The sequence below is a fragment of the Condylura cristata genome, unplaced genomic scaffold (genome assembly GCF_000260355.1).
Source record: "Condylura cristata isolate star-nosed mole 26May11 unplaced genomic scaffold, ConCri1.0 scaffold00020, whole genome shotgun sequence".
Classification (NCBI taxonomy): domain Eukaryota; kingdom Metazoa; phylum Chordata; class Mammalia; order Eulipotyphla; family Talpidae; genus Condylura; species Condylura cristata.
The window spans coordinates 19,380,756-19,407,925 of NW_004567121.1; the positions used below are offsets into that span (position 1 = coordinate 19,380,756).

General features: G+C 32.3%; 1 protein-coding gene across 2 annotated transcripts in view; it reads left to right on the forward strand.

Annotated features, from left to right (window-relative positions):
- Positions 1 to 27,170, forward strand: part of SOS1 (son of sevenless homolog 1 (Drosophila)) — a 109,740-nt gene that overhangs the window by 73,879 nt on the left and 8,691 nt on the right. For both annotated transcript variants that reach the window (XM_004686275.2, XM_004686276.2), the window contains exons 10-18: positions 581 to 1,236; positions 9,503 to 9,584; positions 10,620 to 10,742; positions 11,024 to 11,127; positions 12,169 to 12,391; positions 13,988 to 14,107; positions 18,700 to 18,862; positions 19,385 to 19,502; positions 26,989 to 27,161. In XM_004686275.2, the coding sequence (XP_004686332.1) occupies positions 581 to 1,236; positions 9,503 to 9,584; positions 10,620 to 10,742; positions 11,024 to 11,127; positions 12,169 to 12,391; positions 13,988 to 14,107; positions 18,700 to 18,862; positions 19,385 to 19,502; positions 26,989 to 27,161 (1,762 nt within the window). The remainder of the gene's footprint in view (positions 1 to 580; positions 1,237 to 9,502; positions 9,585 to 10,619; positions 10,743 to 11,023; positions 11,128 to 12,168; positions 12,392 to 13,987; positions 14,108 to 18,699; positions 18,863 to 19,384; positions 19,503 to 26,988; positions 27,162 to 27,170) is intronic.

Below are 27,170 nucleotides of genomic sequence, written 5' to 3' on the forward strand. Positions count from 1 at the left end.
TTGAAAAACCTTTCATATTTGTGCATTTTCCTTGCATACTCCCAGACAAGACCTCCTGAGAGTCAACTGGTAAGCTACAGAAGAGATAGAGCAAAATGTATCGGGTAGATTTATGTCAGCATCATTGTTCTGTCAAAGTAAAAGTAGTATCTTTTATTTTAGGGATTATATAACTTGAGGCATTAATTCAGATAACATGCTTCCAGTTTCCTAATTATAATGTGTGCATGTTTTTTTAGCTTTGGGTCTTTTTAAATCTCTTAAATTACTATTTCCCACTATATTGAGCTACTTTTTAATACTTGTCATTCTAAATATTTAATAGCCAGGGTAGAAATAATCATCCTGTAGATGAATATATAGGGTAGAATATTGTCCATAGTGATTGTTCTTTTAGAGCACTAAAAAAAAATGTCTCTACTCTGTTTAGTTTCAGATTGTGTAATTTTGTGACACTAATATATTTGGAGAGTTAGTGATTGTCTCAGTGCAACTTTTAAAATGTTCTTTTACATTCTCTTTATATAAATTCTAGATTCTCTGTCATCTGCTTACTAATAATGTTTTTCTTTTATCCCAGTGAATCTGCATGTCGGTTTTATAGTCAGCAAATGAAGGGAAAACAACTAGCAATCAAGAAAATGAACGAGATCCAGAAGAATATTGATGGTTGGGAGGGAAAAGACATTGGACAGTGCTGCAATGAGTTTATAATGGAAGGAACTCTTACACGTGTGGGAGCCAAACATGAGAGACACATATTTCTCTTTGATGGCTTAATGATTTGCTGTAAATCAAATCATGGACAGCCAAGACTTCCTGGTGCTAGCAATGCAGAATATCGTCTTAAAGAAAAATTTTTTATGAGAAAGGTACAAATTAATGACAAAGATGACACCAGTGAGTACAAGCATGCTTTTGAAATAATTTTAAAGGATGAAAATAGTGTTATATTTTCTGCCAAGTCAGCTGAAGAGAAAAACAACTGGATGGCAGCATTGATATCTTTACAGTACCGGAGTACACTGGAAAGGATGCTTGATGTGACAATGCTACAGGAAGAAAAGGAGGAGCAGATGAGACTCCCCAGTGCTGATGTTTATAGATTTGCAGAACCTGACTCTGAAGAGAATATAATATTTGAAGAAAACATGCAGCCCAAAGCTGGAATTCCAATTATCAAAGCAGGAACTGTTATTAAACTTATAGAGAGGCTCACATATCATATGTATGCAGGTAAGAAATACAAAGTTGCCTGTCACTTTTATTTTTCTGCTTCATGCTGCCTTTCTTTGCCACACAGGTCATTGTGCCTAAAATAGAAAGCAAACTAACAAAAGACCTCTCTTACCAGAGTTTACTTGCCTTTAAATAAAATACCACCACTTTATATTTCTTTGAAATTTTTACTTTTCTACCACATATACAATTATTCTTTCTTTTTTACTTTACAACCAGAATTATGAATTTAAAAGTGAAGGTACTTAGCTAAATTTACCCAAGTTGATAGGGGCAGAAACAAGATTAAAAGAACTAATTACACATCATCGTTATAGTTTAAAAGATGTTTTACCTTTTTACCATTTCCATCTTTACACTTTTCATTCTTGAGATGATAAAATCAGTAAAAAAATTTTTAATATTTATCCATCAAAATTATGCTGATAATACAAATATACAGTTTTTCTTTTTCTTAATATTAATTAAAGCTTACTAAATTTGGCAATCCTGGAGGTCATTTAAGTTTTCAATATTTTCTGCTTTTCTACAACTGATAGAAGAAAATAATTTCACCTAAACATGGCAATTTTTAGAGACAAAAATGGCCAAACTCGTTAGAAAAAATGCAACAGGCTGAATCATATATAATGGATTGAGAGGTAAAGAATAAATATAACTTATTTTTTAAGTATCTTTAATAGAGCTACAAGTGATAATCCAACATTCTTTAATTTTCAACTTCCCTACATCGATGATGTTTGATAATTATAAAATAATATTAGAGTTGTGGTATAGAGGAAAGAATACATAATTTGAATTAAAACCCTCACTTTATCATAGTTCCTTAACGAAGTCCCTAACTAAGAACTTTTAATTTTCATCTCCAAAATCAGTATCACAGACACTACCCTACAATGTTGTTGGGAAAAATAAATACTATATGCGAAAACTCTTTGTAAATATAAATATAAACTTATTTTCAAAGAATGTTTTTAAGACAGAAGATCAAATGTAACTCTTAAAACAGGCTTAACACAAATAGTTGAACATGAAAGTTAACCTGCTTCTTCATACGTCTTGATTATTTCTAGATGTGTGTGTCTAGGGAAATTTTTCTTCTCTAACTTCTAAAAAGCCTCATTCTCCCTGGAAACCATTCTGGTACCACTTTAAACTTTTAAGAATAAGCACTCTAATCAAAGTTAATAAAAATTAATAATATTCAATAATGCTAATCTGTTTGTTTGTAAAATACCTACTAGAACTACTGATATGACAATCAGGGCCATCCTACAAGAAAGTAAATTTAAATATTTTTATCAATGATATCAAAGTACTATAAAAAGATGATTTATTTCATTTTCTGCATATACCTTTGAGACAAATAGCCAGTGTTTTTATTTGTTTAGTTTTTATTTGGCCTCTAATTACTGGTTCTTTTGCTAGTGTTTTTCATAGGTTAACTTTAAATGCAGTAGGTTCTCTAAGCACAAACCATTCGGTAATAGCAGGCAGTTGCTGAAACGTATGTTGAGTATAGTAAAAGAAGTCTGGTCTGGAATTTCAATTTTGTTATTACTTTTTCACCTAGAAACATTTTCAATCAAGGTATTTAGTTAGCTGACTCAGAACAGAAAAATAAAGCAAAAGAATTTAGAAAACTGCTTAGGATTTTACATGAAAAGAAGATATTGTCATCTCTTTTACATATAAATCTTTTTTAAGAGTTATATTTTATTTTCACCTACTACTTAGTTGATTTTTCCCACTTTTATATACTCATTAAAATCTAGCCAGAATTTGTGGTTTCAAATACTCATTTGTTACTTCTTATGTTATTTTTAAGGTTATGGAGTTGAAATTGCTCTTCTTGCCACATTATTCTGATTTTTAGGCACCTTAGAAAATGCACTAATTTTTAGTCTAAAAACTAATTTTTATTTGTCTTTACTTATTAAATATTTAGTATTTATTTTAAATATCTTTGAGTCCTTAAGTTGCTTAAGGGTGATGTTAATCCTTAGATTTTTATCTGTATATGACAGATGTTTTACTGTTGTAGTTTTTTTCATATGGAGTGGTAAGGGCTGAAGACTTACTACTGTTCACTGTCACACATCAGTGGTATTTGAGTTGGAAAATATTTCCAAACTCCATTGTTTCTGTAAAACTTGATTGCTGATAAAATTTTTCTTTAAACTACTTGGCTATATTTCACAGAGCTAAGTTGTGATTATTGATAAGTAGTTACAGAACTACAGTTAAATACTTTTCTGAGAATTGTGACTTGTTTATTTTTTATATGAGGACACTTTAAAATAAAACTTGAAATAGCATAACTGATAATGTTTCTGTGGTCTTGGCAGTCTCTCCGTACTAAACAGGTCTGTAGACTCAGTACTTTGTAATGGTGTTTTTGTTTGTTGCTTTTGATGATTGCTCTCCTTCAGATTAAATTTTAGCTTTTAAGTAGGGCAATATTTTAAATGGTTTTAATTCTACTTAATATAAAACACAAATTCTGGGGTTTTCAAATCTCAATTGATAAGTTGTTTTAACTTTTAAAACATTAATTTTTTTAATACTTTTTATTAATTTCTTAAGGAATAAAATACAAGCATTGGTTTTAGAAGTATTGTGACAAAGGTTTTCTATCTTCTTTTGAAATTAAATATTTTAACATATCATAAATGTTAGTAAATGTAAGTTAGTAATGTAAGCAGTCTTCTTGTGTTGTAGTTTACAGTACACACAAATTAGTATTATTAGCTTATTTTGACACTTCTGTAAGGTTTATCACCCCTTGGCAGTAATACAGAATGTATACTACACTGCCTGTATAATGTGTTTTTAATAGATCATCTACAAACTTATGAAACATGAAAGCAGTTATTTTTAAGGTGTTTTTCAGCTCCAATGAGCTCTGAGACCTTAGTGATATTAAATCATTACCATTTGTTTTAAGAACTGTTGGTCTACTTTGGGGGGAAGGATGTTTCAGTTGGTTGGTAGGTATTTTTATTACATAACGTACAGTATATGATGTGGTTTACAATAAAACAAAAGCTAAAATTTAATTTGCTCATTTTTATTAGAGTATAAGTTTTTTAAAAAGACACTGGCTTTTAACACATGAGAAAATTTAGTAGCCAATTAGTACTGTTTACAGATACTTTTTTAGGTTATAATTTAGCCATACATTGTCATTAAAAAAAAAAAAAGGCAGAAAACTGATTTAACTTTATTTAAATTAGAATTCAGAGTGGCTTTGCACAGTTTGATCTCTCAGGTGTCTTAGCAGTTTATCACATTTAGATTTCTAGGTTTACACAAGATAAGCAATCCCTAACTGTAGAGACAAAAATCTAAGGCCCCTGAAAGCTATGTGAATTGCCAGAAATCATCATTTAATTGCAGAAAGAGGATTTGAAATTAAGGTTCTTGACTCCTAATAGAATAGACTTTCCACTGATGTACATCAACTCACATATAAGATGATTTTTTTTCATTATTGGGATATAATATAATTTTAATTATGTGTACTAAATAATGGAAATACTGATTTGAATTAACAATAATATAGATCATTTGTTCATTTCTGGGCAAATGTAGCTCTACTTTGAAAATATAATTAGTAACTTTTTTTAATGGAAATCGGTAATAAGTTCTGACTATAAATAAACTCCATTTTAATGTTTACTTATTTAGCTATTGGTCATAATTGTTTTACATTTTAACAAAATCTAGTTACTAATGTTTTAGGGTATTTTCTCTGTAAAGGAAAACTTTTTGGGAAAACAAAATTAGGTGAAATATAAAATGGGTGACTGTTGCTTAAAAGATTGCAGCGGGGGGTTGATATGGAATCAATTTTAAAGCTGTTCTCTCAGGTCCAGTGTTTATGGAAAAATAACTATTTGCTCACTACATCATAACTTAGTTTCATTCCAAATGCTTGAGAGATCAGAGCAGATCATTCTGAATTGGGGATGCATTTGAAGATACTGTCCTTATTTACTGTCCTTATTTAAGAAGAGATATGTAGGAATTTTTCTTCTGTTCAACAAGTATAGGACAATACAAACCAATTATTGAGACTTGAAGCAACATGGGTAAAGAAAAAAATGACATGTCTGGTTTGTTAGCCTATATTAGAAAAATGAGGTGACATTGAGGTGGGTAAAATAATTCAAACTGACATAATTTGGAAATAAAAGTTTTTCATACATCAAGTGGGGAGAGGGATGTTTCCAAAGAATGGTGAACATCTCTTTTATATTTAGAAAATGGTATCAAAAAATAAAAACCATTTGTTACTTTTCTTGATTTACATCCTCATATAGAAAATCTTCAAAAGCTTATACTTGATTTCTTTTGAGTTTGTGTCCTATACAAGTTCAGCATGGGTGTTTTTAGAAAAATCTTTTGAACAATTTTTGATCTATAGGGCAGTGCTGTTCTATTTTTAAACTCTCTGATTTCTTTTTAAGTGTTTGTGCGTCAGCATAGCGTCTGTTTCCTTTCTTAAGGAATTCAAGAGTGATTGTTTATAAATCCTTGTTGAGGAGCTTATTGTTTCTTGTAGCTTTTTAAATGGCTATATTAAAGGAGGATTATCACATGAACAGACATCCTGATTAACAGTGTTTTACCACTGTGGCTGGGGGAGGGTGTTTTAACTAAATAACTGTAATATTTCATAAATTTCATTGATCTTGCCAAATAAAATGTCAAACTGTCAGTTAAAATAGGCACATAAGTGAAAAAAGGATTAAATTTCTTGCCTCACATCTAGTATGTTATATTCTGAACATTAAGTATATTTTGAATTCCTAGGATTTCAAAGAACTATGCAATAAAATATTACCAAAGAATAGTTTTAGAATGAAGGAGACATGTAGCTAGAAGTAATTACCAATCATGTTTGAGCTATCCTAAATCTGGAACCAGGGACTTACTGGTATAAATTGCAAATATTTGTATAGAGGATAAGCAGAGCAGCCACTGAATATGTTACAAATAAGAACAGATATTTGGGATTCAAGTAGAAGAGCTTTTTACCTATAATAAGGAAGAAGGAAAAACCATGAGCAAGTTTTTATTGTTATTTATACTGACTGTTTGGGATTATGTTTGAGAGAGAGGGGTTAAAAATTAATAAGCAGGTGATAAAGGAAGCATATCAAAACAGCCTGTTTTAATTTATTCCACAAATATTTGTGCGTATGTTTTAAAACCAAACCAACCTGGCTTTTGTACTATTATGCATTTGCCATCCATCTGTCTCTGAAACGTCATTTTATAATATAGGTAGATACCTGCTGCTCCACAACCAACAGAGGCAGTATGAAACTTAGCTTTTATCATTGCCTGATAAATGTAAGTAAGAACTTTGTTTTCTTACAAAATTATATGACCTGTCCTTATTGATGGGTATTTTAAAAAACATCAAATTATCTTAGCCCTTTTATCAACAATAAAATAAAGATCTCCTGTGGTTATTGTGACATAGTGTATTATAATGATTAAAATAGGGACATCAATGGAAATTAAAAATAGCTTCTGGCATATATATAATATTTATATGCTTTTGTGTGTGAAATTTCCAATACAGATCTTATGTCCTCTCCTATGTTTTTCATTCACTAGTGATTTTTCAATGTTTTAGACTAAAAGTATTTTTCTAAATAATTGCAACCCTGAGAATATATTCATCCTTTAAGATATTTTTTTGAAAGTATTTAAGCATTGCCAAATTTTCTTGTTTTATTTTTAGCTTCTGCTCTCTTCTTTTTGGCATGCTGGGTCTTTAGTTTTTAATTAAGCTAAAAACACTTTAAGATTGAGTCACTTTAGAACCTAATACAACAGTGATGATTGTGGAAATGTTTATTTCATTGCCAACTTCAGAAGCTCCTCTTCTAAATACAGTGTACAGGAAAGCTACTTCCTGAAGTCTGGAAGATGGCTTAACACGAATTACAGAATCACAATTAGACTGCTAAGTTTTTAATGACTTTCTAATACCATTAATCAAGATGATCAGTTTGAATTAATTTATTTAAATTTCTGTAGTGATTATTTTGATTTAGTCTTTAAATCTCACAATGTTATATGATACCATAAAAAAAGAACACACATTATAGGTTATGGTTTCATGTCTGCCACGCTACGATATGACCTTTGATATATCTTAGTTACTTCTCACATTTAGAAAGAAGAAAATGTCACCAGCCTTACTTCATAGAAATGGAATAGAATAAATTATGGGAAACCTCTTTAAGCATGTTATGTAACAAGTGTCAGGAACTGCTGTGATTCCCCTTTTCATTGATGTGGCCCTGAAGTACTGAAATGGCCAATTTTAAGATAAAAAGATCATTTGAAAATAGTTTGCCTTAAAAAAAAGTTATCTAAACATACTTACATTCGCTTAGAACTTGCTTTTATTCTATTTCAACTTAAAATACCTTTGATATCCCACAACTTTTTAGCCTTACTTAGGTGCCATTGGCGAAGTGGACCTGGATGTTGATTTTAGACTTACAGATTGAAATAAACTTTTCTTGTGAAAAACAGAGGGGGTGACTGGAAAGGTTGGACAAAGCTAAAGAGGTACTTGGTACTCTTACTAGGAGTCGGGGCTCTTCAACAGTGACACTTGAACATTTCTACGATGGCCACTGCTTTATCTTCCTAATACACATGATGTTTTGTGTAGCCTCACCTTACAAATAGATTTGCAGAACTGGAAGAAGATTCTTGAAAGGGAGAATTGTGATGAAACCGATATAAATCTCTGTTTTAAAATCTTGTACAGGCTTCTGTTTTTAAATCTTTTCTTCTGGATGAGACATTAGTCTTTAACGTTTGAGGAACTCTGTAACTGAAGACAAACAATAAAATACCAACAGATAGGAAATCACTCAAGAATTATATGTAGTTAAATTACTGTTATCAGTAACCCACTTCAGCCTCAGAAGATATAGAACTAAAGGAAAAATGGGCATTTAAAATCAATATGGTTTTATTGTGTAAGTTTTTCATTAACTTACAAAACTTTAAATTTTCAAAACAATTTTAAATTCAAGGTTGTGTGAGATTTACATCAATCCATTATCTTGATAACACATAGGCCAATATTTTTATTTTATGAGAAATCTACACATTTGCTTTTCTCTATGGGAAAATTTAATATTTTAAGGATGTGTGGTTCTTAGTTAGAATCAGGTGAAATAGAGAATTTCAAACAAATGAATTCTTGCTAAATCTTATGTTGATAAAAATCATACTTCTTATAAAGGGCACATAGTTTATAGTCTTAACAAAAATAAAGGTAGTTGCTATTCTCAGTGTGTTTCTCATTAGTTTAGCAGTTCATAATACAAAAAAGGGAAAAGAAAGCTTCTTTTCAATGAGCTCTCCACTCCTTTTAAAAGACAACTAGATGTGGATCGTAATGAAATTTAAGTTATAGAGGGGAGTGACATCTCTCCCCCTTTCATGTAAAAGATGGCAACCCATGTCTCTTGTGCTAGTGACAGCAACCTTTCTCTACAACTTGGAAGAGCACTGTCAGGGAGAGACTGGAGTAGGCCAGGCCTGGTGACATCATACTGTCTCCTGTTTTTTTCTTCATGGAAATGTGGATGAAAAGTAGGACCTCTTGTGGAAAGGGCGAGATTCCTGCTCTTCTGATGTGAACTCTGATTATAACTATGTAAAATAAAATAAATTAAGAATTGTGTCTAAAACCAAATTGATGTATTCTAATTTAAAAACAATATTTAATTTATGACATTATAAGATCTAGTATCTCTGTTAACATGATTAGAGAAATCTGGATAGCTGATTCTAAATAAACTAGCCTGTGTATCAAAAAAAAAAAACCAATTTGGTTATTACTATGAACTTCCTCTTTAAGAGGGAAATAAAACCAACTGGTAATCCTCTGAGATCCAGCTAACAGGGGAGTTTCCTTCCATGTCCTACATTTATGTGTCTTCCCTTCAAATTTCTAGTAAGTGACTAGTAAGTTTAAGTCAGCTGGTCAGAATATACCGAGATCAAGAAATAAATTGACATAAAATTTTCCTATTAGTGGTTTTGCCACTAACTTAGAAAGTTTAAAGATAGTGATTCATTATAAAGTCCAAAGCATTCAATATGGTCAAAATATTGGGGGACTTTGAAAACTGACTAGTCTCGTTGGAAAGTGTAAATAATAGTTTTAATCATCTGAATTGAAATTTTAATAAGATATTTTTCCTTTTCTTCTTAGATCCCAATTTTGTTCGGACATTTCTTACAACTTACAGATCCTTTTGTAAACCTCAAGAACTACTGAGTCTTATAATAGAAAGGTCTGTCAATTTAAGATGTTTAAATTCCTTTTTTTTTTTTTAAAGAATTTAAGCTAAGATCTTTTGTTTCTTGGAACTGTTGACTGAGTTTTAAATTGTAGTTCATGCGCACTTTTTTTTTTTTAGGATTTATTTATTTATGCATACAGAACTGGGGTACAGGCCAGAGGTGCAGGGGTGGTGGGAGGATTCACCAAAGACACAAGGGAAAAGAACAGGCAGATTAACTAAAATACACTGCTGAGGGGAGCAGCCGGCAGGCCAGGAGAGGTCTGCCACACCACGTGGTTCACCTCCAGGGCCAGGGATCGAACTTACGCTGAAGTGGCCTTAGCTTTGTAGTGCTGTGCTTTAATCCACTGTGCCACCAGGGAGGGCCCATGAGCACTTTTTAAATAATTCAATCTCTCTTAGACAACCATTTATTTTGTAGCAGTGTTAGTGCAGACTAGTTAAATACAAAAATAGGTATTGTGTTTTAACATAGAATCTCAGCAAGTGAAATTTCAAACTTCTAGAAATATTCAAATTAAAGAGTTATATAAAATGTATAATTTGGGCTCTGGAAATTCAAATTTTGCTTTGATGTTCTAAATAGAAGTTTTCAAATATACCATTTGTTGAAGAGATATTGTCAGTGAACAGATACTGTAACCAAGGGAAGTGTTTTTTCTGCCCAAACAGGGCAGTCAGATTTTCAAGTATTTCCCTTAAAAATTGTTAGCTGATTTAGAGTGATTTTACAAACCAAAATTGAACATCAGCCCCCTAACTGTATGATCACTTTTAGGTTTAGAGTTTGCATATATTCAGTATTTTTATGTTTTTGGTTTTACTTAGCAAATATTAATTTCTTTTAAAAAATAAGATTACTAACTTACATTATAGGAGCCTCAACTTGTTTTCACTGGTGTATTAGTAACTTAGTAATATTTTACAGTAGTCTCTTGATTATGCTAGCTAGTGAATGGGCTTGTGGTTTTCTGTATATAATTTTATGATTAGTAATTTCGCTAGTTTGTTCTGTTTTGTTAGGTTTGAAATACCAGAACCTGAGCCAACAGAAGCTGATCGCATAGCTATAGAGAATGGAGATCAGCCTTTGAGTGCAGAGCTAAAAAGGTTTAGAAAAGAATATATACAGCCTGTACAACTACGGTGAGCATAAAATAAATAACTGAAAAAAAATGCATCTTTGTCGACCTTTTGTGTCAAGGTTGAATTATATAAAGATCTTTTCCAGGCAAGAGGAGGTAACAGTTAAAAAGCAATTATCTGAAATTGTTATAGAAGTCTTAATAAAATTTTGAAAGTGTTAAACCACTTAAGAAATTATTTAATTTGGTAAGTTACTGCTTTCACATATGTCACTTATTGTGATAAACATGTGTGGTTCAGTTCCTGTGTAACACCATTATCCTTCTGCATTGATGCCATAGAGTATTAAATGTATGCCGGCACTGGGTAGAGCACCACTTCTATGATTTTGAAAGAGATGCAGATCTTTTGCAACGAATGGAAGAATTTATTGGAACAGTAAGAGGTACAGTTTTTTTGAGTGCCTATTTTATATAAAATATAATTACCAACATGGTTACTGTCAGTGTCATCACTACTTAGTGTTGTTTATGATCATGTGAAAAACTAAAAACTTGTCATCAGTTTTGACTTACCTACTGCTTGGTAATTAACCTTTTGACCCAATGTATTTTCATTTAGTAAATCAATATACTAATAATTTTACGACTGAATAGAAAAAGTCTCAAATTAAGCTGCCTTTACACTCATCTAAAAGTATGTGTACTAAAAGACAATTAGGAACTAATATACCAATTTAACACTACTGGTAGAGGTTGACTTCCCATAATTAAGTGAATAATGTATATGTTGGAGAGGCAAGAGAGCACATTGAACTGAGAACTGAGAAATATGAGTTCTCATTCTGTTTCTTATCAGTAAAGGAGCTGGACTTCATGACCCCAGAGTTTTCCTTCTAGGTTTACATGTCCTGTAATTGTATAGATTTAAGAATATTCTAGACAAAATTGTTTCTTTTTTCTTTGTACAGTCTAAATGAGAATCAGAAAATAAAGGAGTAAATAACAGAATTTTCATGCATAGTATAAAAGAAAGTCACATAAAAATTTACACTAAAATTAAGGAATTATTTCTCTGGCACTGTTTGGTTCATAAAATGCATTGTTAATTTGATTAATAGTGAATGTGTATAATCTCTCCTTATAAAATTTGTGTAAAATAATTCTTTTGAGGGAGGATTATAAAAATATTTTGAACTGAAGCTCAAAACAATAAAGGTGAAAAATCTCTATAAATAAATGACATTTAAAATTTATTTAGAAAGGATATGGAAAAATATATATTAACTAATAATGGTTACCCAGGTGAAGTGAATGAGATTGGAATAGGGGACACAGAAATAGTAACATGGAACTTAACATTTTTTATTTTGGTCATGTGAACTGTATTGCAAAGATATATTCAAGTATTACTATTGTTTTAAACTTTTTTAAAAATATTCCATAAGAAGTATTTAAATGATATTTTTAAATGTAATATATTTTAGGTAAAGCAATGAAAAAATGGGTTGAATCCATCACTAAAATAATCCAAAGGAAAAAAATTGCAAGAGACAATGGACCAGGTCATAATATAACATTTCAGAGTTCACCTCCCACAGTTGAGTGGCATATAAGCAGACCTGGGCACATAGAGACTTTTGACCTGCTCACCTTACACCCAATAGAAATTGCTCGACAACTGACTCTACTTGAATCAGATCTATATCGGTATGTAATTTGACTTTCAAGCTGAAACATCTTTCAGGGAAGTTTGTTTAAATGAAAAGCCTAGTTTCTTTTTATGGGGTTGTTATAAACTATAAATGAATAGAGCATGAAATAAAACATTCCTTCCTCTTTGACTCTTCACCCCTGGATATCTGGAATTACAGCTCTGTTTCTTTCTGCAGTCACTTCTGTTGGTAAAGCTAGGTTCATATCTTGATTTTAATAATTCTTGTCTTGGTATCAATACCTTGGACAATTTTTCCTTTTTGTGTAAGTTTTATCTTTCTGCCCCTTATATTCCTTAAGAATAAAATGGGCCTAATGATAATACAGCAGGTCATTGAAAAATGTCAATTTGTTGAATGTCATATCATTAAAATACTGATAAGAAAATCATACCACCTGATATTGAAGGAAACGTTATTGAGGGCCTGCTTTCATTGTACATCCTTTCATGGTCTCACTTGTATGTGGACTATAGAGAAACCAAACAAAGGGTTAGGAAAAAGATAAAACTTGCAAGCTGACCATAAATCTGAAGCATACAGGAAGGAAGGAGAGAGAAGGGATCAAAACAGGGGTGAGAAGAGCACAGAGGACTATGTTAAGTATCACAGGGGCTATGGTAGTGGGAGACTAACTACAAGGACTGTATGTGAGGGGAGAAGTAGAATAATTCACCCAAATCCAAAAATTAACAATAATGTAAGAAAAAAAATAATAAAAATTAAAAAACAAACAAGTTATACGTCCTTTCACTTAAATCAGTTTCCAAGGATCTCCTGTCAAGGAGGCTGTTAAGTGAGGACTGCTCTTTGGGTTGTTGTGAGATTTAAAATAGTCAGTATTTATTTTAGTGCTTAACACATTGCCCAGAGCAAAGAGCTCACTGTCAGCCCTACTGTTGCAGTTGTGCGCTTCAGTGGTGGCCAGTTATTTATAGCCATTTTTAATTTTTTTACATTTATTTAACTATCACAAAAAAAGTGTTTCTAGTTTATAAATGTTACTATTTAGAATTTTAAACTAAATTATTTTTAATACTAAATGAAAAATGGATCTAAACCTACAAATCTCTTTTTATCCAAAAATTACTCTCAGAATGCAGTTTACCTATTTCTGAAGACCCTTTGTGTTAGGTTTATTCTCCCCTTAGTGAGATGCAAATTAAATTTTTTATAAATTTCAATGGTTCCTATACCTTCACTGGGCTTCATTTTAAAAAGTACTATCGCAAGCTACCTTTTCACCCTTATTGCTATAATTTTTAAAATAATATAATAGTTTTATTTTTACATCATTTTGCTATATAATATTTTAGAAGTGCAGGAAAGATATTATGAAGACTTCTCAACCACCTATACACAAAGCACAATGCTACTATAAAGCAATAATGAAAATACACAGGTACTTACATAAAAATATAGTTTAATCTATAGAAAAAGATGCGATTATAATTTTTTAATTTGTTTTTCATAAGCCTTTCTTTGGTATAAGGGGAAGATTTATATGAGGGTTTAATTCTTATTCATCTTACTATGTAATAAAACAGTATAGTAGAAGAAAGAGTCATGTAGAATTATGTCTTGATTTTAGAGCTGTCCAGCCATCAGAATTAGTTGGCAGCGTATGGACAAAAGAAGATAAAGAAATTAATTCTCCTAATCTTTTGAAAATGATCAGGCACACCACTAATCTCACTCTGTGGTTTGAAAAGTAAGTATTACTGATACTTTTATATTTCAAGGCAGTCAGCTATATTATAGATTTCAGTGTAGTTCTATTTCTGTCTCATATCTTTTTTTTGTTCTCTACTTTCTTTTGCACTGAATGAATATTTTTAAGGTAGCATTTTAATTTAATTAATGAGTATTTTCATTATATTTTGAGCTATTTTAGTGGTTGCTTTAGGGTTTACCATGTTATGTGTCATATTAGAATCAATTCAGATGTATAGTAGCTTAATTCCTATTAATAAAGTTAATTCCAGTTAATTGAGCGCTCATGTAGTTCTGTTCCCTTCCCTCTCCTTTTTGTGAAATTATCCATATTACATATAATTAATGTTGTAAATCTAACAATACTTTGCTGTAATTGTTGCTTTATCATTTTCTTAGTCAATCATAGCTTCACTCTCCACTCTCTCCTGTCTCCTTTTGTATGGTTATTGGCAATATATTTACACATGTATTACATTTCTATGTTAAAGCCCACTAATACATTATATGTACATTATTTTATAAAATAGCTTCTTAAATCAGTTGAAAGAATAATTAAGGAAAAAATAAGCATTTTGTACTTTTATAACCACAAAATCATCTCTTCTGGTACTTGTTTGTGTGGAGTCCTAGTATTTTGGGTTACATGCTTTGTTTGAAGAATTTCTTGAGTATTTCACATGCTGTGGTTTTGCTAACAAGTTCTCTAAGTTTTAGTTTATTTGGGAGAGTATTTTATCTTCATTTTTGAGTGATAGTTTTACCCACAAGTTAAATAGTATTTTCTTCTGTTCAAGTCTATTATTGAACTCCCTAGTGAGTTACTTACTTCAATTATCATACTTTAAATTCCAGAGTTTTCATTTGGCTCCTTTTTATATGGTTTTCTATGTCTTGTATATTCTATCTTGAAAGTACCTTGTTCTACTTTTAAAATCATACTTTAGTTCTGTGAAAAATATTCCTATAATAACTACTTTGAAGTTATTTTGTTTAATCTGACATCAGGTTTTTCTCATGGGAAATTATTGTTCTCTGCTTCTCTCCCTTCTCCAGTCCTCACCCCCACCCCAAACCTGTGTATAGGTCATACTTTTCCTGTTTCTTTGCATGTTTTTTAATTTCATGTTGGAAGTTTGTTATTTTAGATAATATGCTTCAACAACTGTGAGTACTACCCCACTTACCCTTCAAGGCTTGTTATTGTTTGTTTAGTGACTAACTGGATTATTTCAATGAAACCTATTCTCACCCTCACCCTGACTGAGATGTTCCTCTTCTGGAAGGTACAAATTTCCACATGCCCACAGTCACCCTACGAGATAGTAGCAGAATTGGCCTTTCTTACCTCTTCCTCGATTGTGCCCAATTGTTAAACTCCACTAATTAGTAGTTGATTGCTCTCTGTTGTTTTCTATTATGCCCTGGTGGCATAATAGAATTGCTCTACAAACTAGCTCAGTTGTCCCCTTTGAAGAAATGATTTTGAGGTCTTTGATATTTTTCTAGCTCTAGGAAGGCTCTTCCTACAGCTGTTCTTATTCACTCGTTCTTTCTGCAAAGTAGTCATCTAGAAAAATCTAAACTATATCTTATCAGATCCAAGAATCTCCCAATTACCTTTCACAATTTTCATTGTTCTTGAAGAGCCCCCTTAGGTTTAAACTTCACACTTTGTTGCAAATGACAAGAGATTGGATTGTGACAGTGGCAAGATTCTCTGGCATTCTTGTTCTAGGATCTGACTGGTGTTAAGGGTAGGATGAACTGGCAAATAGGTGTTTTCTCTTGTTGTAGAACCACTTCAATTGGAGCCAGGAGAGGACTATCTTCCTATTAATTTACAGTAAAATATATTCAGGATAAAGCCTTTGTTACATGTAGGAATTAGGCAGAAGGGAGTCACCTCTTTTCAGCTGACCCCACCTGGACTTAGCCTCTACAACTGCCAGCTTGGGACAGCATAACAAATGCTGACATCCTCCTCCTCCTGCAGGGAGAAAGCCTCCCATTGGGGTACTGAAAGAACACAGAGCCTGACGTTCTTGTTGGTTGCAGTGTCTGCAAAAGACCTTCTCTGAAAAGGAGAAAGGGTACTGTCCCGGTTCATGTTCAAATACCACAAACCATTGTCAAGAACGATGAAAATTGTGAAAGTTAATTGGGAGATTCTTGGATCTGATAAGATATAGTTTAGATTTTTCCAGCTGACTATTTGCAGAGAGAAACTTTGTAGCTTTTTCTTAATGAGCTGTTTCATTTATTGTTTGCTTTTTGAGCCATCTCCAGAGACTTTAAATGTGCTATATGTGTGTGTATGTGCATGCATGTATGTATGTGTATGATCTAAAATAAAACTTCAAGGACCACCTTTGCTGGCACAAAGGGTTAAGTCTCAGCACCTTGCAGCACAAGTTTGACCCCTGCCAAAGGAGCTAACCCACATGGTGCAGCAGACCTCTCCTGTCTCACCCACTGCTTTCCCTCAGCAGTGTATTTCAGTTCATCTGCCTGTTCTGCTCTCCATGCTGTCTCTGGTGAATCCTCTCACCCCTGCACCTCTGGCCTACACCCCAGGTTTTTATGCATAAAAAATAACAAGTCTTTTTTTTAATAATAAAATAAAACTTTAAAATTTGCCTTCTAAATATTGCTTCATGGTTTCATTACTAAGTTAAATACCTACACTTAAGTATACAGAAATCCTTTTCCATTATAACAATGAAAACTTACATCTAAAAAAAGAGAAAATATAACTGATAAGACATAGCAAACCATTTCTTTCCTTTTTTAAATAGATTGCTGAAGCCATTCCCTACTTTTTCTTTTAAATTGTGATAAGACCACTTAACAAGAAAGCTATCCTTTTAACAGATTTCTTTTCAATGTACAAATCCAGTATTGCCATTGTAGGCATAATGTTATGCAAACTCCTAGAACTATTCATCATGAATAACTGAAATGTTTTGTTTAGCAGTTCCCCATTTCCCCTTCCTCTCTAGCCTCTGGCAATTACTACTCTATTTTTCTGAGTTTTGACAGCTATAGCTATCTTATATGTAAAATTTTTTAGTATTTGTTCTTATGTGACTCTCATTTCATTTAGCATTATATTCTCAGTGCTCATCCATATTGCATGTGCATAATTTCTTTTTAAAGATCAAATAATATCCCCATTATATGTCTAAATCACATTTTCTTTATCAGTTTATCCATAGGTGAACATTTGAGATTCTCCACATCTTGGCCATTATGAATAGCACTGTAGTGAACAAAGGATGCTAATATATCCTTGAGATCATGATTTTGATGCTTTTAGATAAATAGGGAAGAGTGGTTTACTGGATAACATAGTTGTATTTTCAATGTTTTTATAAAATTCAGTACTGTTTTCCATAGCAGCTTTATCATTTTGCCTTCCCACCAACCAGGTACACAAGGCTTTTAATTCCTGCTTTTTCAATGTGAAAAGTTCTGTTCATTTGCCATGTTCATCATTTTCATAGCTGTGATGTGCATTAGAATTGGGGCACCTATAGGTAGGCACCCCGGATTTATTTTTTTTAAGTACCACCAGTGATTATAGTTTGTACACTTCAGTTAATACCAACTGAAATAATTTAAATAAAACATATAAATTCTACTTGTAATAACATCCATCTAACTTCTTAGACTTGTAATAACATCCATCTAACTTCTTAGCCTCAGAATGTAATATATTTGTGGAGATCTAGTTAATGCTTTAAACATATAATCATGCTGTGTTTATTTTGATAATTTTGCAATATTTTTTCCTTAGTGTTCAGCCTCATTAGAAAGTGTAATTTTACATTTAAAAATGTGTTTACTATTGATTTATTTTTTCCATGTACAAATCCCTTTCTTCTTAGATTGTAAAGTGCTTAATATTACATTATTGAATACCACTTATTTTTTTACCATTGACCATTTTTTGAGTAAAGTATGATTTCTTTTGGCTGTTTATTGATACAAATATATCTTTTTTCCAAGAATTTTGGTATTTAATGTAAAGTACTTTTGCTTTCATTGACTTTTCTAAGTAGTTTTTTGTTTCATTTTTAATTGTAGTAGGATACTTTCATTGACTTTTGACATTATAATGCTTATCAAAAGATATATAGCAAATTATTTACACTTACCAAAAAAAAAAAATTTAAACAATCACTAAAATATTGTGATTAGACCAAGAATAGGAAACAAAGGATTCTTGAGTTTTAGAATAAATTCCCTAAAACACACCTTCATCCCAAAGGCCACCATACTGTCAACGAGATACTAGCCTCATTGGTTATTCTAATGCTGAAAAGGATGCATCAAATATAGGAGGAAAATGATTGATGTGTTGACTAAATCAGTCTGGAAAAGAGTGATGAACAGCATGCCTAGCTGTGAAAATAATGCTTTATACCTCAGTCTCCTATATCTACTTAGTACTCTGAATGTATACCCTCTATCTCTATTAGCCCTCATTCTGTATTGTTTTATTTACTACATTCCTTAGTTCATAGCTTTGTTGGGGAAACTCCCAATGTTTTTTTTTTCATTCAGTTTTTCCTCTTTGATTCCCAGATGTATTGTAGAAACTGAAAATTTAGAAGAAAGAGTAGCTGTGGTGAGTCGAATAATTGAGATTCTGCAAGTCTTTCAAGAACTGAACAACTTCAATGGTGTCCTTGAAGTTGTCAGTGCTATGAACTCATCACCTGTTTACAGACTAGACCATACATTCGAGGTAGGTTCATATAGGTGTTTTTAAAAATAAGTTCCATTCCCTGTTATAAGAATCAGGATTTTTGCAAGGTTTTTTTTTAATAATAGTTTACTTTTACATCATTTTGTGCCTTTTTCCATCTCAAGATTTTAGCAATTTAAAATGTTGCCTTTATCTTTATAGTTTAAAAGGTGGAATTAGCTAGATTTTATAATGAACTGGTTACTCTTTTTATACCTCCTTATTAAAATGCATTCATAGGTCCTAACCTAGGTAGAGGAAAAAAGATTTCAGAGCTCAGTTTATACTATAATGTACAATTAAATACATTATTGTTTGAGGAATGGTAAGATAAATTAGATTTTTTACAAATCTTTCTGTTCTTTCCATTTCTATTAGGTCCACGAAGATAGTTTCTTTAAGTAGTATTGTCAACCTGATGCTATTGTGATTGGGCTTCACTCAGAGACTGATATTTTTTGATAAAACCTGTGATTCTTTTATAAACTCATACTTGACTTTTTTTTTTTTTTTTTTTTTTAGCAAATACCAAGTCGCCAAAAGAAAATTTTAGAAGAAGCTCATGAATTAAGTGAAGATCACTATAAGAAATATTTGGCAAAACTCAGGTCTATTAATCCACCATGTGTGCCTTTCTTTGGTGAGCATTTCTTCTTGAGTTATTATTGTGATTTGGATAAAATAAGACATTTATTTCATTAAATGACTTGAGTTTATACTTGTATAATATATAAGCAGAAAGTATTCAAGAAATAGTCTAAGAATTCAAGAAATAGTCTAAGTATTCAAGAAATAGTCTAAGAATTCTCTTAGACTATTTCTCTACTAGGACTTCTAAAGATTAAGTCCAATATGCATTCCATTTTTTTCCATCTTTGGTGATTTGCTATAATGGTTTACTTAGTTTTTACACTCATAGATATCTTTTTAATTGAATTTTAATAAACTAGACACCTCAAAGAACAGACATGGCCCCAACTCATCCATACTTATAATTGTTTCTTATAGTTTCACATGACTAACAATCAGTGTATCGTTGAGCCCATACTTTTAGTATATCAAATTTTTAATCTCTTTACCTTCCCTTTTTTTTTTCTGTACCACCAGAGAAAAATCTTTTTCTTCATTTTAAGACTGAAATATATACCATCTGAATCTTCTCCCTCTCTGTAGTTCCCTCTAATTTACCTTATCATTTATTTCTTGTATCATTTATTTTCTTTGCCTATGTATAGAGAGAGAGAAAGAGTGTGCGTTCTTATGACTCTTCCTTGGGATACTTGAAAAAATTGCTCTTTTACACACCTAGTGGTTAGTCATTTTAGCATGTGATGTATTTTCTCCTAGCCTTTCCTCATCAATCTATAACTTTTTTGTTTAACTTTTATACAGCATATAACAATGTTATATCCTCAGTTTTTTCAATTAAACATTGCCCAAGTTTAATGACTAACCTCTTTTACATTTACTTCTAATATTTTTACTGAACACATTTTATATAGTTGTAATTATATGACATGTATACATTAATAATTTTTTACTTACCATATCCTAAATATACTGTGTTGTTTTAGTCTTCATAATTTCCACTTGTAATAGCTGCACAATATTCCGTAAAGTTAATAGGAATATTTAATCATTACCCTTTATTTGGACAAATTTCTAGCTTTTTTGCTTTTTCAACTTGATAAATTTTGCCAAGTTGCTTTCTCAAAGACTTATAGCCATTTATGCAGAAGTATATGACAAAGCAAATTCCTTTGCATCATTTCTTTTTTTGGGTACTTTGCTTCAATTCTGTATTTTTACATATGAAAGCTACTACATATGAATTTAATGTTTTTAAATACTGTGAATATTTTTCATGTAAATTTTGCTTTCATTCTTGTCTATAGTCTTTTACATCTGCTATATTTACTTTACCAATCTGCCTTTTAGTTTTTTATTCTTTTAAATACTTTAAAATTCTGTAATCTGTCAGGTTTTCCTTCCCATATTGATTACTCTTGTTTCTAACCTTAGGATGTTTTTTCAGTGTAGCAATTATATTTTCTTCTATCTTTATGATTTAACCTGAAACTTTTTTTTTAATATTTATGCATACAAAACTGGGGTACAGGCCAGAGGAGCAGGGGTGGCGAGAGGATTCACCAGAGACAGAGTGGGGAGGAGAACAGGCAGATCAATGAAGTTACCTGCTGAGGGGAGCAGCAGGAGGGTCAGGAGAAGTCTGACACACCATGTGGCTCACCTCGTGGGGCACGCTAACCTGTTGCACCACTAGGGAGGGACCCGAAACTATTTTTGTCTTTTAGACAGCATATGAAATATTTGAATTTATTTTTACAACAAATTGTGTTTTTTTAATTACATATATATTTTTTACATCTTCATGTTATATATTTTTTCATCGCAGTTGTAATCCCCGTGGACGTCCCACCACCACTTCACCCGTGTGCCATCATCATAGTCCCATGTGCTCTACCCGCCCCAGTTCTGATCCTATTCTCTGCTCCTCCCCTGTGGAATGTGTCTGGTTTATAGTTGTTAGTTGATTTTCGTTTTTACTTTATTACAATTACTTTTTGTTTCTTTGTTTATATTTTTTATTCCAAGTTTGTCAGTAATTCTTTTTTTCCCTCATTTACATATGGCACCTTCTTTGATAAATAGTTTCCCCTTAGCCTCTTATACTTAGTGTTCCAGTTGCAATGATAAGCACTTTATATAATCTGTGATTCTCAACTGAGGTCATTTCCTTCCCTAATCCCCTTTAAGATACTCCTCCCCAAAATTTAGCAATGTTTAGAGATTTCTGTTGTATTTCTAATTGAGAGGTACCAGAGGCATCTAGAGGATAGAGAATAGGGTGTTGCTAACATCGTACAATGGGCAGGAAAGCCCTCAGAATAACTATTCGATCCCAAAGGTCAGCTATACCAAGACTGAAAATGCTGCTTTTTACAATGTTTTCATATATGATAAAGTTAGTTCTCAAGTGTTTCTTCAGTCCATTCTTTGCCATTTTGTCTTTATTTTTCCAAAAGAACTTTTTAATTTGTAGGGGTTTTCATCATTTAGGAATCAGTTATCTTTAATTCCAAGAACTTTGAATTTCCTTTTATTTTCTAAATATTCAACCACATCTGCCAATAATGTCAGTGTCTCTCTTCCTTTGGTCTTACCTGTGTTAGGTCTTATGACATTGGTCATAACTTCCCAAACAAAGGATAAGGAATAATGATTAAAAATAAGCAGCTCTGTTTTCATTTGTTTCAGGAGTAATAGGTATACTTTTGCTATTTGATTAGATGTTTTTCATTATGTTGGAAATTTCATAGTTTTCCTGTGTTTTGTTAGCAATATCCATTTACTTTTAATTTGCCATTTCAGCGAGAGAAATTTTTTTTTTATTTAGCAAATTAAAATTATAGATTTACTAATACTGACTCTTTCTATTCACTAACATTAAACCTCATTCATGGTAGATTAATCTTTTACTATACAAGTGAATTCTATTATCATTTTATTTAGGATATTTTGCATCTATCTTCATAAATGAGATTAGTCTGCTATTTTTCTTTTTATTCAGTATTTATTAGCTTTGTTTTTATGGTTATATTTACTTTGTAACATGAGTTATGTAGCTTTCTATCTTTTTCTAGTCTATTGTGAAACATCATGGAGTTATGTAGCCTTTAAATTTTTAAATATTCTAACAACAAAAAAAAAACACCTAGGTCTGGAAATCATCTGTGGATCTAATTCTGTAGTACTGCTATTATTTCTTTTTTAATGGTTTTCAGTTCTGTTGTCTCATTATTAAAAAACACTACATTCACATAGCTACAGAAATGTTATCTTTAAATTGCCCCTCTTTGCAGTGTTTTTCTCATTTCTGTATTTGTTTTACTTTATTTTTCTTCAAAAATATAAGATCTAAAACAATTATTCTCTGCTGATTGTTTTTTGTCATATATTACTTTTTGTCATTAAGTTATTGTTTTTTTCATGACTTTTCCCCCCTAAATTCTTGATAAAACTATTGAGTTCATTAAAGCCTTAAAGTCTTGTGCATTTACTTTTAAGTGCAGTGACTATGATACCAGTTCATTCAAGGGAGCCTGGGAAGGATCTGGGTAGGTCTGATGTTCATTTCATTCAATATCTTGACAAATTTTTCTTAATCACATACTAAGTATCAGGGACACTATAAGGTGCTCACAAGAAGTGACACATACATAGTCACTCTGTATGCTCACTGTACTTAATAGTTTTGCTCTTCATGATGTCCTATGGTGTCTATAAACAGAGGTGAAAGAAACTGCAGGCCTGTTCACTCCCTATTTTGTCCTTGTTCCTTCCCATCACCCTAGTTCGTGGGCATTTATTCATACAAACTGAATTTTTTAAAGTACCCTCTCTCAGATCATTGTGAACAGTTTTAATTTTAAAGCATTTTGTTAAGTGAATAAAGGAAGATTTAGGCCAAGTATATGGAGTATAATTCTAAGGTAATCTATGTTTTAGTGAATGAATAGAAGGGGTCAAGTAATGAAACAGGGTCAGCCCACCTGTGAACCACCCTGTCGTTTATGCTCCTCTTCCTTGCTCTTGAGCTTCTGTTCTCTTAAGGTAATTTACCTGAACTACCCATTGTCAGTTTTGCTGCTCTAGGAAGATTTCTGCTTTTCTTAGCTAAAGATTATTGGTCCTTGGAGTAAACTAAGCAGCCCCTCATGGTTCCGACACAGTACGTAGAGCCAAATAGTATTTCTATTTTTTGTTTTGTCGTTTTGGTAGCTTATAGAAACTCCTTCCATGTTCTTATCCGCCCCCTAAGCCCCCCACTCCTCCTCACCACCTCCATGGGAAGGTCAGGGGTAGTTCCTGATACTTTTACTTTCTCTATCATCTTGCCAGAATTTTTACTTAGTTCTTTTTCTGGCAACGTACCACTTATAAAAATCAGGAAATGTCCCCTTCCAAAGTTAAGTGATCTTAACTGGTCTATATTCCATTTTTTCTCCATATACTAATTCTACTCATAGAAATAGATGTATACACAAAATAACATTCCTTCTAAGGTAAAAGGATGTAGATTTATCTCTCACCTCTGTGCACAAACATCCATGTTTGTAGCACTAGCTTTGTTCTTTCCTTTTTAATAGCTCTAATTTTGAGTCTTTGTTTCGTTTTTTGGTTTGGTTTGTGGTTTTTTGTTTTTGTTTTTGTTTTTCCCTCAGTTTGCTTCATCTCTTCTCTTGTTTTACTGAAGTTTTAAAACTCACTATGTCACCTACATTGAGGTGTATTCTCTTCTGTTTTAAAATAACGTGTTTCCTTCATTCAGCAATATGTGTTTTGAATGCCTCCATGTGCAAGGGCCCAGGGCTTAGGTGTTGAGGATAGACCCAAAATTAGACCCACCCTCAAGCTCTCTGAAAGAGCAGAAAAAATAAATTGCATCACCATGTAGTAAATGTAAAACTGTATTATAGAAATTAAAGTGTGAACTGAGTGCTATGGGAGCCTAGAACCCTTAGAACAATATAGGGTCTGTAAAATGGTCTATTGCCAAAAGTAAATAAATAAGCTGTAACTATATATAGTATTCAAGTCTAGGTATATATTTGTACTACCTTTTTTATTTATTTTAAATTTATATACATTGAAAATGCATGCTTAAAAAAATTTTTTTTTTAACTGATGCAGAGTATCATCAAATTTGGACACCACCTTTTTTTTTATCACTATTTTAACTTGCCATCAATTTTTCATAAAATAATTTCAAATTTTATCCTGAGCTCTTCTAAAATACGTGTAAGCATTTTACAACTGCATTCAAATATACTTTATAAACACCTATAACAACCTGTAATTTATTATCTCATAAGTTCCCATTGTCGGTCAGTCATACCACCATCCATTCACAGACTGTCAAGCCCAAAATTGAGTCTTCTCTTCCCACTGCTCATATCAGTTAATCACTTATGCACTCCAGTCTGTCCCTATGCATCCTAGGCCTTCATCATCTCAGCAGGTCTACTTTTATCCAGATAACATCTTGTTTCTGGTCTTAACTCATTCAAATCCAACTGGCTTCATAGTACAGAACAAACCTTTTGGAACCTAAAGATGCTAATAATCTCATAATTACCGCTGGATAAAAGTTAAGCTCTTCAGCAAAATACTCCAGGTGCTACTACAAACTCTTCACAGTTGAGTCATTAATTTGTGGCTAATAAAATAAGTTGATTTACCATTAAATATGCATGCTGTTACAGCACGGACTTGTCAAACTGTTAAGTAGACCATGCAACTTGGTATAGAGGAAAACATTACTGGCTCAAGCAAGAGTCAAGTGACAGGCAGATGTGGGAAATTAAAAATCTGCTTACTGGACTACAGGGTAAATTGTCTTTTGAATATATCATTAAGAGTAGCCTAGGAACTCTCAACAGGACCCTTTTAGAACCAGTGGGCATTGATGTCTATCACATTTTATTACTTTTGACTGTGTTCACTACTTATTATGACTTTTCAAGAATGTGGCCAAAAACTATACTATTTAAAAATATGACTATACCGTAAAAGTATTTAGAACCACTTAGAAATAAAGTGGTTGTTGTTTTATTCATTCTTATCCAATGCACATCCTGCAGTGTTGGGGAGGGGATAGGAACTACAAATCCATTGTCCACATATCCTGCCACTCTTCCTCTACCCCACACACCAACTTCTGTTGAACATGCTGCCTCTAAGTATACCTTCATTGTAAGCTAGTGCCTTCATGTAAACATCTGCTTTGCTTAGACTACTTTCATCTTACTCATTAAATTTTGATTCATTTTTGAGACTTATTTCAAGTATCACCTCTTTTGTGATGCCTGTTCTGCTTATTTAAGGCAAAGTTAAGCATACCTCCTTTATGCTTTCATAGCATTTCATTATACATTGCTACTAATAGAACACTTACCAAAATGTACTGTGGTAGCCCACATTCAAAGCTCAGAACTTGAGGTCAAGGATTGTGAGTCTTGCTCATCTTTGTATCTGCAGTTCTTAATGCAGTGCTTGACATACAGCAGAGACTCAGTACCTGTGTATTGAGCGAATGAACTCAGATAACACACATAAAACCCTTTTCCCTCCAAAGCATCATAGTCAGTACTTTGGGGGAAAAGGCAGAAGCATAAGTGAATAGAGCAAGAATAGCAACAATATCCTAACAATCAGTCGTAGTTAATTAAACACTTAAGTTTTGACAAGCACTATTCTAAGCATATACACAAATTCACACATTTACTCCTCATAGTAACCCTTCTATCCTCACTTTACAAATGAGCAAATCAAAACACAGAAAGACTAAAGAAACTTGTACAAGATCACCGAAGTAGAAAGCAGCAGGGCTGGCTCCTGAACTTTTATGTTAGAACAGAAAGGCACTCAAGTGCTCCTGGTATCAAAGCATTGTGAAGAACTAAAATTGCTGTCATTCTGTTCATTCGCCTCCTTATCTAGCTTACAACCTGCAAATGAGGAGATGAGCTCAATTACCAGGTTGTCACTATTTCTAGAAGTACTAATGACCAGAATATATGTAAATTGCATACAATCCTGTGTTTGATAGGCTGGCAGACCCACAAGTAAACCTACTCAAATAATACTGAAACTCAGTTACTTCTTGCAGGGCATCAAGAACTGAGTAAGCCAAAAAATGTAATCCTCTGAATTTAACATGTTCCTCTTTGTCAAAATATATGTTATTACCGACAGGCTATTCTTGAACAGATTTTTAACAAAATTGTGACATATCAAATAACATGGTTAGACAAGCAGGGGCAATTGATTATGCCTCTCGAAAAGTATTAATTTTGTTAAACTTGATCTTTTTCTTGGGTATTTATAAAACTTAAGTCTGTCACAGAGGAATTTGATACTTAGAAGAAAACTTTCCCAATACTTCCTTACTTGTTTTTCATGGACTGACAATCTGTGCCCTACTGCTTTGGCTGTGGTGACTGAGATAGGACATTATGACATGTTTGAAATTACTGAAAGGAAAATAAAAACAGCTAGCTTTTCTTTCTTTATTCTTGAAATAATTTCATTATATCTTCTAGGAATTTATCTAACTAATATCTTGAAAACAGAAGAAGGCAATCCTGAGGTCCTAAAAAGGCATGGAAAAGAGCTTATAAACTTTAGTAAAAGGAGAAAAGTAGCAGAAATAACAGGAGAGATCCAGCAGTACCAAAATCAGCCTTACTGTTTACGAGTAGAATCAGATATCAAAGTAAGTTGA